General features: G+C 44.0%; 1 protein-coding gene across 2 annotated transcripts in view; it reads right to left on the bottom strand.

The window, feature by feature from the left end:
* The window catches only part of LOC104558938 (ubiquinol-cytochrome-c reductase complex assembly factor 1), a 61055-nt gene that overhangs the window by 35205 nt on the left and 12353 nt on the right, over positions 1 to 13497 (bottom strand). For both annotated transcript variants that reach the window (XM_062009381.1, XM_062009382.1), the window contains exons 6-7: positions 9650 to 9707; positions 1866 to 1974 (exon numbers count right to left, since the gene is read on the bottom strand). In XM_062009381.1, coding sequence (XP_061865365.1) covers positions 1866 to 1974; positions 9650 to 9707 — 167 coding nt within the window. The remainder of the gene's footprint in view (positions 1 to 1865; positions 1975 to 9649; positions 9708 to 13497) is intronic.

Genomic DNA, 13497 nt, shown 5'->3' with positions numbered 1-13497 from the left:
GGTCCCTTCCAACCCCACCATGCTGTGACAAGAAGCACTATCTTTGTTTCTTTTAAAGTTTACTGGAAAAAAACCAATCTCTCACTATAGGTCTGACTTGCACCAAGCTTCAATCTGAGTTCTGCATGCTTGTAAGGGTAGCAAAAAGTTAGCTTTGCTGCTTCTTGCTGTTTGCTGCTGCTTCAAGGAAAACTACAAGGTTAGTTGAGATAAGGCAAAATTAGGGTCAGAGGAATAAGAGAAATAATTTCCTATCCAAAGCAGTATTTGGTCTGTGCACTGATGGAATCAGAAGATCCCTGAAAAGATTTTGGGGAGCTTTGGGAGGTGGGGTGTTTAGCTGAGGTTTTTTTCTTTGCTTTTCAGGAATAGCAGCCTTTAATTCACACCTGGAATGCAAGACCTGAGCTCTTTCCAGTTCCTATAAAAAGCAGAATCAACCACTGATATGACATGGAAGGCATCAGATGAGGACAAAAATGCAAAAGCTCTTTAACTCAGTCTTTTTATCTCGTACCATCATGTAGTTTGTGTAGGCTCATTTACACTGCCTTATGGCATATGAGTAGGAAAACAGATTCCCCTATTGGAATTTATGAAGCCCATTAATGTATCACAAAATTCTAAGCTATCTGATACTAGAATTAATCCAAGAGAAGATGAAGAGGATGACTTGTCTGTAAAAGCAAACTGTAACACAGTAAAGCTATGAAATTCCCAACTAGTTAAAAAAAGCCACTGCTGATGGAATAACTGAAGTGACACCTTTCTAAAAGCACATACAGAAGCTTCTTGACTTATTCATGTGATTGCATATCAGATTAACTCACAGGTTAATTCCCTTTTTCATCACCAACAGGAATCCCCCAGCAGCCTTCCCAACGATGGCTGACAACTAAAAGTTGACAATATGCCATTACTGCTCTATGAAAACTGTCCCTTCTCTAACCTAACATCTATTTTAAACACAAACATCTATTTAATCTTTAAACAATTGTTCTCTTTTTCTACAACACAGATCTTTCTAAGCCTTATTCTCCCAACAGAAGTGCCCTGAATATAGGCACCTTCAGCTGTATGAGGTCTCCTGTCATCACTGTGGTAAGTTTCCATGACTCCTTGCACTGTTTCTGCACTGCCTTCTCTGAAGGTCATCACCAACACAAGGCTGGAGAAATGCAATTAGAGACTTTAAGGCCAGAAATGACCATTACAACTTAACTAGCATAAACTTCCACAGAACAGGCCAAAAAGATCCCAACTTATTCTTCCTTCAGACTTGCAAATGAACTATCCTTGGAGCTATTATCTCCTTACAATGTTTCTTTTGTGGTAAAGAATAGCTACGCTAAGAATCCAAAATGAGAAACAGACCATAGTCATGGACAGGAATTTAACATAAACCCCCTGTCCACTAGCTGTCCTTTTACTCACCACTCTAGATAGAAAGAAAACTCAAAGCTCTGCTGGAATTGCTTAAGTTGTGGTTATACATTTGGCACCAGTCACGTTCCTCCCAACCTCAGCTGTTTAATCCTACCCATAACTCTGCATTCTGTTACAGCAGCACCAGTTCTGCAATGACCTGGCAAACCAGGTGGGACCATTAATTACTTTCAGATAAATCAGTATCTTTACCAAGGCCATGGTGCACTTTCAGAAACGAGGTCAGTGGCAATACAAGAGGCAGCACAGCCCTAGGGAGGAATGGTCAGGAGTAAGGGCTACAGATACCAGCCTCAGATGAAAAAGAGACAGACCAGCAGCCTCAAGTGGATCCTTAGGCATTCTTCTAAGGTATGCAAAGTTGCAAAAGCACTGAAAAATGTGAATCATGAAGATTATCAACACCAAAGAAGACTTACCCCCATCACCTTACCACGCTGCTCAACATCCTCCCACATGCAGTGAACTATATAGCGACACATGTATTTTCCCGTGCGACCTTCCTGCTTCATTCGTACCAGGCACATCCTGCAAGAACATAAACACCACATTCATAGCCTCTAGATTTTCTTCAAAAGCAAAGAGTAAATTCAATATATTCCAGCTCATTTCAGACTCTCTTTACAGTACATGGTTTTTGTGATCAGGAAAAAAACCCCTCACTTACAAAGTTGTTGTTTGGGTTATTTTAACCAGTCACAAACTCCTCTATTCTGTACTCAAGAGCTGGATCTGATGGTTTTGGCCAAGAGTGGCCAAAAAGACAGTGGATTCTATTCTGGTTGGCAGTACAGTAATTAGTTAAAGGGTACTGCAACCTAAATTGCTCAGTCTTAAGAACATTTGCCCCTTGGAGCAGGAGAAAATGTCTTGTGTACTCCTAGGCTACAAGCCAGATGTCATTCAGCCTGGTATAACTGAAGTGCTGTAGGAGTCTGAACTACTGAAGCTGTGAAAGCTTAAGAAAGTTACAGACTTCACCCAAATTCACATTAGCAACGTCCTAAATTATTTCAGCTACAGGGGTCTTTGGATCCACGTGCAACCACTTGGCAAAGCCCCTGCATGCACCACATGCTAGAAGGACTCTCAAGTTTCTAAGTGCATTGTGGGATCTTAATGAGAATAACAGGTTGAGTTGTTTTATTTTCTTAAGCATTAAACCAATTGAACTTCACTGCTGATGTGCTGTCTACAAAAATTCATCATCAGAACAAAACCTGTATTTTACAACATGTGTAAACAGCATGAACTGAAATACAGGCTAATCCCTCACCGAGCCAAGAGGCCAGACCCATCACCAGGCCCACCTTCTCTACCTCTGCTGCTATGGTAACAGTCACAAGTGCCTGTCCAGGATTGACTGAGTTATGGTAGATGAGCTCATGGTCAAACATTGGAGCTGAAACAAGTCACTGCTTTGCATAAAGACGTGTTACAGGTCGGACACTGCTCACAGGAAAGTCTTCTGACAGTGCATGTTAAAACAGGAGCAGAGCTGCTGGAGGCCATTCTGAACCAGTTGCATAATAACAACAGTCAATGTGTCCACAAGAGTTCAGTGGTAAAAATGATGATGGTTTTTTTGTCTTCTGTGCCTCCCTCCAGGCATTAAAAGTACTGGCTGGTCTGTGAATGTCAGCTCAGCAGAGAGAACTGTAAACACCTGAAGCTGGTCTGTGGAGCAGATCTGTAAAAGGGCCAATCTCTGTGATAGATTCTACCTTCTCTAGTGATTAGTAAAGGAAACACATTTCTTAACCTGCAAAGGAAGCAGAACTTATTGACTGCAATGAGTCACAGAGACAAAATAAACTGAAGGTGACATTTGTCCTATATTCCTTTTTTGTGATTAGACACCACATTTAAGCCCCATGCAAAGGCCACTCAACTGAGACACCAAAAGGAAAGGAAGAAAAGCCCATCAACCAGAACCTGATTGATGGAGATGTTCTAAAAATGACACTAAAAATGATACAAGAGAGAGCTGGGGCTCCAACCCAAGTCAGATGGTAAGAGGTCAGAAGACTGGAGAGAGAAGACAATGACAAGTAGATCAAAGGGTGGAGAGACTAGAAGGAATCTGGGTAGAGGGTGGGTAGAGAATGGGAAGGGCAGCAGCCAGCGAAGGGAAAGTTGGGAAGACTGTGGCAATTTCTGCCTCGGGAAACGGCTGCGTAAGGATGCTCAAGGTTTATATTGTGGCAGTGCCAATCTGGTATCTGTCCAGCAGCACCACTGTCCCAGCCAACAAGCACAATTAAGAACAGCATCAAGAAACAAATCCTCATCTTGCTACTAGAAAGGTAATAAAGCCTTCTGCTAAAACAGTGGTCTGCTGTCCAGTCCCTCCACAAAACAAATGCACAATGAGCTTAAATGTTTGTGTCTGTCTTCCCTCAGTTTCAAAACCTTTGTTCCTCTTACGCATTTATATAATCAAGCTCTATGAAAGAGTTAATTGGTCAGAGTTACTGTATCCCCCTCAAGTCAAAAAGAAAAAGATCCAGTTTAAGAGACTAATTTGGGGCTAAGAAAGGCATTTTTGTACTTCTCTTGCTGAAGACAAAAGCCTGGAGGGGGAGGGGGAAGTGGCTTGGAAGAAAACCTCCTCCCAAGCATAAATACAGGTTCCTATCCAGTCTGCCTTGAGTGCTGGTGAAACAGGAGGAGAGAACAACAGCTAACAATTGGTCACTGCTGAACACTGCAGTGGCATTCAGAATCAAACGTGTCAGCCACGGAGCCTAGAAGGTGGCTCTGTGTTTGGATGCATAGTGCTGTCACAGAGCTGTTCCACTGCACCAGTGAGCTCATGGAACTTTGCAGTTAATTTGAAACTTGGTAGTTTGTTACTACACCTGCCCTCTGAGGTTTAAAAGACAGAGACACTTTAAGCACCAGACACTTTCTAAGCAGATCACCACACTTTGAAACACCTCACAATTTCACCACAGAATGTGTTTTGTGGTTCTGTCAAACACTGACTCGACTTTGTCAAATTGTGAAAGCAAAATTGTTCCAAACTGTCTTTGGAAAGTTGTCTACCTGACATTGGCTGGGCTGGATAATTAATGCTGTGCTTCAGTTACACAGAGAGATTATGTTAGAAGAAAATTACAGGAAAGAACAACAGCAGTATCTGTAACCTGACCCATCTCAGATGAGATACAGCAGTTTCCCACAACAGCCTCAGCTACAACTGCTTCTGTCAGTATTCCCATACAACAGACTGGCTGAAACACCAGAAGCAGTAGTCAGCACCACCACTGACTATTGTGAGACAGCTGAGTGCCAGGAAATCAAAGTGTGATGTTGAATTATACTTCTGAGGGCACTCAGAGGTTCCTGCTATCCTCTGCACCTGGCCACTCATTCCTGCTGCCTCAGTTGCTCCAGAGTAAGTGTTTCTAGGGCTAGGTTATACTTGTTCAGAGAAATTACTCTGGCTTAACAACACAAGTATCAAACAGTAATTTTGGAAGGCTTTATTCCATTTGAACCCATTCACAAACAGCCAGTAACCTGAGGGACAGAAGAAAGGAGCTCCAGAACCATCTTTGCCATCAGCTGTATGTCATGACTTACACTTGATAGAATGGCAATGAGCAGAGTTCTGAACTCTCCCTAAATAGGTTAGCAAATTTTGCTGTGCCCCAGCTGTGCTCAGCAAGTTCACCAACTACTGTACTTACAGCCACGTGCAAGTCTGCTGGGGCACAAGCTAAGAGAACCAAGCCTGGCTGTGCAGTTCCCCTCTCTCCTGCTGCTTTGCTTAGGCCATGTAGCCTATTCCCTCATGTTGAGGCAGGATCAACCAAATGCCTAAGTTCTTAAAAGCTCTCTCAAGTAAGACTCCTCTGATGGAATTTAAATCCCTCTCTACCATGAAACATACTTTATTCCCTTTCTTCTGAAGCAGACCACTGCACAATGGCAGGGTATCCTCAGTCTTCTCTATGCAAACCTGTGAAATCTCTTCCTGTAGGAACTGTTTTCTACCTACTTGGTGGTTACTACTTCTCCTCTGGACTTTCTCAGATTGATCAAGAGTGTCTCAAAGGCAGATTTCCTTATGAAAAACACAGCTTAGATGAATTTTTGCAACAGATCTTTTGAGTCTTTCAGAACAGGAATTGTAGCACCCACCTATTCTGAACCTAAATACCAGATGTCACCAGACGTGACATGGTGAAAGCATGAAAGGATCTCTTGGTACCTACATGATACATTCTGCACACAGACATTTCTTAGTACAAAGTCATCTCCTTGGCAGCTTCACAACAGCTCTGAACACCAACAAAACTGCCACTGCACAGGAAAAGGCAGCCTCCAGCTGGGGAGCCCAACAGCTTGACATTTTCTGAAAGGTCTGTGCTTCCAAACATAAAAAAAGGTCTTTGTGACATCAAAAGTGTGAAGTAACAGAAATGGCCTAAAAAGCATGACATTCAGGAAAGAGAACTCATAGAATCATAGCATGGTGGGGGCTGGAAGGGACCTTTAGAGATCATCCAGTCCAACCCCCCTGCAGAAGCAGGTTCAACTAGATCAGGTCACACAGGAACGTGTCCAGGTGGGTCTTGAAACCCTCCAAGGAAGGAGCCTCCTCGCCCTCCCTGGGCAGCCTGGGCCAGGGCTCCATCACCTGAACAGTAAAGTAGTTTTTTCTTATGTTTAACTGGAACTGTTCGTGTTCCAACCTCCTGACACCCACCCTTTAGATATTTATAAATGTTGATGAGCTCCCCCTCAGCCTCCTCTTCTCCAGACTGAACAGCCCCAGGTCCTGCAGCCTTTCCTCATAAGGCAGATGCTCCAGTCCCCTGATCATCTTGCTGGCCCTGCACTGGCCTCTCTGCAGCAGTTCCCTGTCCCTCTGCAGCTGGGGAGCCCAGAACTGGACACAGGACTCCAGATGAGGCCTCAGCAGGGCAGAGCAGAGGGGGAGCAGAACCTCCCTGGCCCTGCTGCCCACACTCTTCGTGCTGCCCCCAGGCTGCCATTGGCTTCTTGCCCACGAGGGCACGTTGCTGCTCATGGGCAGTTTATTCTCACCCAGCACTCCCAGGTCTGTCTCTGCAGAGCTGCTCTCCAGCAGGTCACCCCCAGCCTGTCCTGGTGCAGGGGGTTGTTCCTTCCCAGCTGCTGGAACTCACAGGTTCATTTCCCAGAGCACTGCATTGGAAGGCACTGAAAGGGTATCTAAAGGAACATTAGCTTGAAAGAAGTTAGCGAAAGCAGAGGCTGACACAAGAAGCTGAATCCTCACCTTTCTGACAGGAGGCAAGTAGGAAAGCTATCCACAGACAAGAAGTTAAGAGCCACAGTCAAATAAACAAGAGCCAGAGTCGGAGTCACTCATCAGAATCAGCAGCACAAGAACATAAGGCTCTGACAAGAATCTTAAGTCTATAAAAGGTGCAATGCAAAAAGCACAGCAAATGTCAGTTGACTAGAACATGATGGGCAATGGCAGCACCAAGGAGGGAGGCAGGGTTTACCAAACTAGGAAAAATTCTCATGTTCTCCAGCTCCAGAAGACACTCTAAGTCAGTTAAAACTAAAACTCTGAAGAGGAAGAAATAAGTACACCAGAAAGTGATCCAGACTCCACTGCAAGGTGGAACAGGAACATTTTAACAGATGATGATCAGAATCTACGTGGTCAGGTGGTTGGCCACCAGCAGGAAGGTTTCTACCCTCTTGAGAAAAAGGTACAGAAGGAAAGACAGAGGTATCAGAGCCTTCAGACAGGGGCAAGATGTCCTTGACCTTGCCAGAGCTAGCAGAATCAGCAATGTTCTGCTCCCACTTTACTGAGGTCAAACTGATTAGAGAATCACAAGAGAAAACAGCAATAAACCTGACTGAAAGCAAAATTCTGTCATGGCAGAATCCTGGTCACTGAGCTCATCACAAGCAAAGTCTGCAGCGTTTCCTACTGACCCAGGCAGTGGGCAAGGCCTGTCCTGGGATCCTCTGTATCTTGGAATACCAAACTGCATCTGATTTGTGGTCTAGAATGAAAGCACTCCTTAGGACAAGTTGTCACACACTCAAATTGTCATTGCTATCATACAAAGCTGAGATTAGTTTCCTCCTGCTTGTGTAGTATATTCCTGTCAACCTGTCCACTGTGTCTTAAAAGGACTTCAATTTTCCTCATTAAATGTTCCCTTCACACCTCCAAAGGTCCCTTCCAACCCTCCATTCTACAATTCTATGATCTCTGCCTCCAAGTGTGGCAGCTCTTGGCCTTCTCCAGTGTAGCTCTGACCTCAGAATTTTTGGTCTATCCCTTGCTAATTTCATCTCTATCATAGTCCCCTTGTTTATTCTTACACCTGTCATGAAAGAAGATATGTGTGTCCTGAACTGGATGCTGTTGATCACAGGGTACATTTTCCTGTGAAAGTGAAATCAAGGTGATTTGAACAGAAGTATGTTCTTTGCAAATCCATGTTACTCCTCTTTGTTCTTCCCCACACACTTACAAACTGATTGGCTTTGAATACTTGTTGCAGTAGTTTTCCAAATACCAATATGAATGATTAGCTTGCCATTCTTTAAGCTTTTTTCCCCCACAAGGAACAGTGAGAAATCAATAAACTGTAAATCTCGAGGGTCTTCCTTACTTGATTCCACTGATTTCATTAACTGATTATTGCACTGTCAATGGTTCTGCTGAAGAATGGTTCATTCTTCAGTGAAATGAGTTGCCTCATCTTTTGATATATTGAGGAGACAGGAAATTAAAAGGAGGGAAGGGGAGAAAGAGGAGGCATGGAAATAAAGGGCCTGTACTTCAGGGCAGCTCTTTCAGCACAAGCGTCCTTTCCGCCTCTGGATAGCTGAACCCAAGTCTACAGACCTCAGCTTCCCAAAAGATCTGGCACTTAACACAAATTACTCTACTCCCTTGTGCACCCCTCTGACCTTTACAAGTATGCAATGCTCCATGAAAACCTGATGGTTTCTTTGCTGCTATTTTCACAAATGAGAAAGAGAAAACCCCTCAGTGTTTAAGGTGTGAAGTGTTTTCCCGTGCAGCCACGCTGGCATCCCAGCCCATACACACACTTCAGAGCTGGAAGCACAAATGTCAATGCTGGAATTTGTTAAATGCTCCTGATGAGCAGCCACTTCCATCATCACAAGTTCCCCCAATTCAAACATCTTTTACAAACATTTAAACTTTTCCTAAAACACTCAAGGTAAGAGTTTTCCCACACAGGCTGAGCAAGAAAACTCATGGCCAAGATCATTCCACTAGTGAGGAACTGAGAGATGTAAAAGATGGTTTACTTCTCCATGGGACTTTTTGTTCTTTAGTAGAAAAATTCAGTAATTAGCTGTTGTGCTTTAACCCCAGCCAGCAACTAAGCCCCACACAGATGCTCACTCATCACACCACCCACCCACCCCAGTGGGACAGGGAGGAGAAGCAGGGAAAAAAAACCCAGTAAAAGTCATGGGCTCATGAGAGAACAGTTTGCTAACTAAAGTAACAGTTTGCTAACTAAAGTAACAGTTTGCTAACTAAAATCAAATAACAGTTTGCTAACTAAAATCAAATAACAGTTTGCTAACTAAAATCAAATAACAGTTTGCTAACTAAAATCAAATAACAGTTTGCTAACTAAAATCAAATAAAACACAACAGCAACAATAACACAATAGCAGTAATGAAAAGAACTATAACCAAGATACAGAGACTAACAAAACCCAGGGGAATAAAAACCAAGCAGCAACACTAAATGCAATTGTTTCCCCACTCCCTGATGGAGGCCCAAGCAGTGATCAGCCCTCCCAGCCAAGTCATGCCCAGTTCATGTACTGGCCATGCTGTCTGGAATGGCCCTTTGGCTAGTTGGGGTCAGCTGTCCTGGCCTTGTGCTCCCTCCCAGCTCCTTGTGCTCCCTCCTCCTCGCTGGCAGGGCAGGGGGACAAGCAGAAAAGGTCTTGAAGCTCTGCTGGGCAGTAACCAAACATCACTGACTTACCAACAGTCTTTCTCCACACAGAGCCCTGTAGCACCTACTAGGAAGAAAATTAACTTTACCCCAGCTAAAATCAGGACATCAGTAAATGGAATCTAAGCACTGTTAGCAATAACCATGGAGCCTCCTTTTTCTCAGACTAATGCACCTATCACTTATCTCCTGAACACAGTGACATTACTGTTTGTCTTTCCACTTACCAGACATGAAGCTGGGCTACTAGAAACCACGAATTCAAAGTATCAGGCATTTGGCACCCTTGATGGGAAGGGGAAAAAAACATAGAAACACAACTGAATATTAACATGAATTTCATCACATTTTGAGCCTCACAGACATTTGCTACACAAAAAACACAGAAATGTGTTTACATTTCATTTCTGGCCCTAAGCAGTATGTACATATGAGAAGCAAACATCATTTACTGTCACACTCGTGCTTCAACTCCAGACCATGTGTGATGGGTTTGTGTGGAGCCAAAGGCCCTCAGTTACACTTCTCTTCCCCACCCTGCTGGGAGGGGTTAGGGTGAGGGGTTAGGCACTGGCTGCTGGGCCTAAGCCACCACACCAGCCACAGGACACTGCAGATTCCCAGAGGTTTCACATGTTTAGAACTCACTTAAAAAACATTTAGGTGGGGGAAAATACAAACTGGAGAATTAGACAAATATGTGGCTTCTAGCTTAGAAAATCCCAAAGCAGCAGAGAGTAAGAGAGAAGCATCAATGGATGCTTTGCTCCATTCTTACACTCTTTCCTTAATGTGTGCTGGTGCCTCCTGCCAGTGACAGGGCACTGCCAGCTGTGTCATTGCTCCAACTCTGCTGTTCTGATTTACTGCACAGCTGTGTGACCCACAGAATCTTGCCTCCAGCCATTCCACATCAGGGCTAAACCCACCAACCAACCACAGAAACAATTTCCATTTCCAGATTTAGCCCTGCTCCAATAGCCACTGGGTTTCCCAGAGATGGTGAGTCTGTATGCTGTTCACATCATGGATCTGTGCATGCTCTTAGGATGTGAGGATACAGATTTAGGCTAAGTGGCATAAACCCCATATTCCTCTTTCTCATGCTTGGAAAGCATGGACCTGTGGGTTATGTGCATACTAAGACCTTCAGTTCCTGTCTTAAATCTTCCTCCTAGGAAGTCACCTCTGCATCTGTTTCCTGCAGAACCTTTTAAGAGTAGCAGCTAATGAGCAGGACCTGACACACCTTGGCCTGTCCAGCACTGGGGTAGTCTTCTGGACTGCCCAAACCTTGCAGTAAAAAGGCCAGAGAGTATTCAGAAAAGGACTCTCTAAGTCAGAGACCCCAAGAAAATCCCCTTTATCTTTTCTGTCTTGAATATACTCTTTTGTGACTCCTATACTTCTTGGCTCTCAAGTATTAGCAAGGAGATTCACTTGGATCACAAAGCAATACCTTTCACAGCCTCTTTCTTTTGATATGCTAACTATGGTCAGGCAAAGAGCAGAACCAAGCAAATCATTACTGTTACTGCTCTCCTCAGAAATACAACTTCATCAGTGCCCAGGAGGTGCCAAGCTTCAGCATCAGTGCTCACACATCACCTATACCACCTCTAAGACAGTACAAAGGCACTTAATAGTCTATGTTTGGAGATTAAACACAAGTTTCCATCACCTTTCTCCTCTTTTAGTTCTCACATTCCTATTAGAAGCAATTCACGTGCCTAGAAATGACTACTTTGGCCTGAAGGCATGCCAAGGCACCTCTAACTAGGGCAAGAGTACACAATGCCTGCATTAATCAAACCATTTCATTAATTGAAGGTTCCACAGGCAAGATTCACAGCAAAACACACAGTTCAACACACAGAGGTTTCTGAGAGCAAAGCTCACAGCTCTACTACTGGAAATATGGAAAGTTTTTAAAGAGCTCTTCAGTGCCCAGGAGAGAAGAGCTTGTTATCACACCCTCTGAGTGCCACACTTCTATTGCCACAGTTCATTTTTTAACTTCTATATGAGGACAGTCCTCACTGTACATGTAAAGGAAGGATGGCTGCTTTGAAGCAACAACCTTGCCCTCAGGTATCAGCTTTTTAAAATGAATGCAGTTCTAACATCTGAAAAGCAGAAAACTCAACACAAAATTATTCCCTTCAGTATACTGCCAGATACAGCAAAAATGTCTGATGGCTTATGGAATTACTGTGAGTATCATCAGCTGGGGAATAAATCTGTTCTGCCCACAGAACATATCCTGTTCATGTTTGTGTATGAAGAGACATAAATGCTCAGGATTATGGGGACATAACTCCTCCAATCATATTCTGCCCTTCAAATTCATCAGGGTAAGGGATGCAAAACTTGAACACGAGCTTTCTTTCATGACAGATCAACTTTTCCACTACCATAATTTTAGGAAGGATGCAATGGGATAACATCCCTACATCCCAAAGGAAACAGGTGCACTCTGTTCAGTGCTGCCCTGAGCATGACAAACAGCAGCATGTGCCTGTAAGGCACCTGATGGGCTAAGGCAGGCAGAAGAATTCAGAGTCCTGTAAGTAAATTCCAGCCCTTTCAAGCTGCTTAGAAGCACCACCAGGAGCCACCTGAAAGGCTGCTTTGACAGGGCCGATTCTTTACTACTGCAGATGCATGAGAATGGAGCAATTAACAGTATCAATAGTTCAAGATCAATTCAAAGTAACCCTGTGCTCCAGTTGTTCATCAGACAAACTTCAGCTCAGCTCTCAATATCACCTACCTGACCTTAAAAGTCCTTTTGATCTTTCAAGTACAAGGTTAGGCACTGAACACTCTCCTCACAGGTGGCTATCTCCTTCATTTTGACAGAACTACTCAAGAGAAAGCCTGGCACCATTAATTTTAGTATCCCACTACTACTACTCTGTTTTCCTTCAAACAAGAAATAGCTGAAGTGCTCAACTATCTCTACTTCCCTGATAAGCAGCACAAGACATTTGTGATGTAGCCTCTAAAGCAGAGGTCCCAGTTTTGCCCGTGGATAATCACAGAACAAGAGGAAACTGAATGGCAGGTAAAGTAAAATTAACTGCAGTGTAATACTAGAGAGTCTCAATTAGAAAACCTCCTTTATATACTGCAGGAGCCTCGTGAGTGGCATACCCATAGCCCATATTTGGAGCACTGCTGCTGTCAGGCAGTTCACAGGGCTCACACTGTGTGACCAGGGACTCAGAAACTTCACTAAGTAGCAGCAGAAATGCACTGAGACAGCAAGATAGCCTGTAAGACATTAAATGCTGTCATGGTCCTAGTTGTTTTTCATGCCACAACATAACCACATCACGAACCCATGTCCAGAAACACTGAGGAAGGCTCTGTGAAGAACTGGCTCTGATCACACAGAGTTAATGAGCCCACAAACGGTTTTACACGTGCATGGATGCACGGTTGCTCAGGCCAGCTCAGTGGGTTAACAGCTCTCACAAATAGCAGAGAAAAAGCTAATAAGCTCTCTAGAGACCAGAGCTGACTCTATGCAGTTCACTTGCACATCTCAACACTGTGCAACTACAGCCAGAAGTGCTGGGGACAGCAAAGCATAAATACAGCACTAGGTCCACACGCAGCACAGCTTGGCTCAGGCAGACCAGTGCAACACCATTAGGGTTACGTGTGGGTATGCAGCACTCACATCAGCACAGTCTCAGGCTCAGCTCTGCTTGCTGCATCACCAAGAGACAGAGAAGAGGCTTCAGTTTTGCTCATATTTTTATGAAAAAGGAGCAATTCAGGAGAGGAAAACACCGTCTCCTGCCTGAGCTGGCCTGATGCACACGTGCTAAATTGAAATGAATGTTGGATACTGCTTCATGCCATGTTCTCTCTCTCCATCATGTACTCCTCACAGCTACTTTATGACACAACTGCTGTCCATCAGACCCTGCCACGTGCCACCTCAAGTCACTAACACAAGAAAACACTAAGTCAGTAAAAAAATGGGGGTTTTTCAGTGATCCAAACATGAGGGACATGAGAATTGACCAGTCCAGAACACAAGCAGAGGACAATACAGAACTGA

This window comes from Colius striatus, chromosome 16, assembly GCF_028858725.1.
Source record: "Colius striatus isolate bColStr4 chromosome 16, bColStr4.1.hap1, whole genome shotgun sequence".
In the NCBI taxonomy this organism is placed as follows: Eukaryota; Metazoa; Chordata; class Aves; order Coliiformes; family Coliidae; genus Colius; species Colius striatus.
This window is presented reverse-complemented; position numbering and strand designations above follow the sequence as displayed.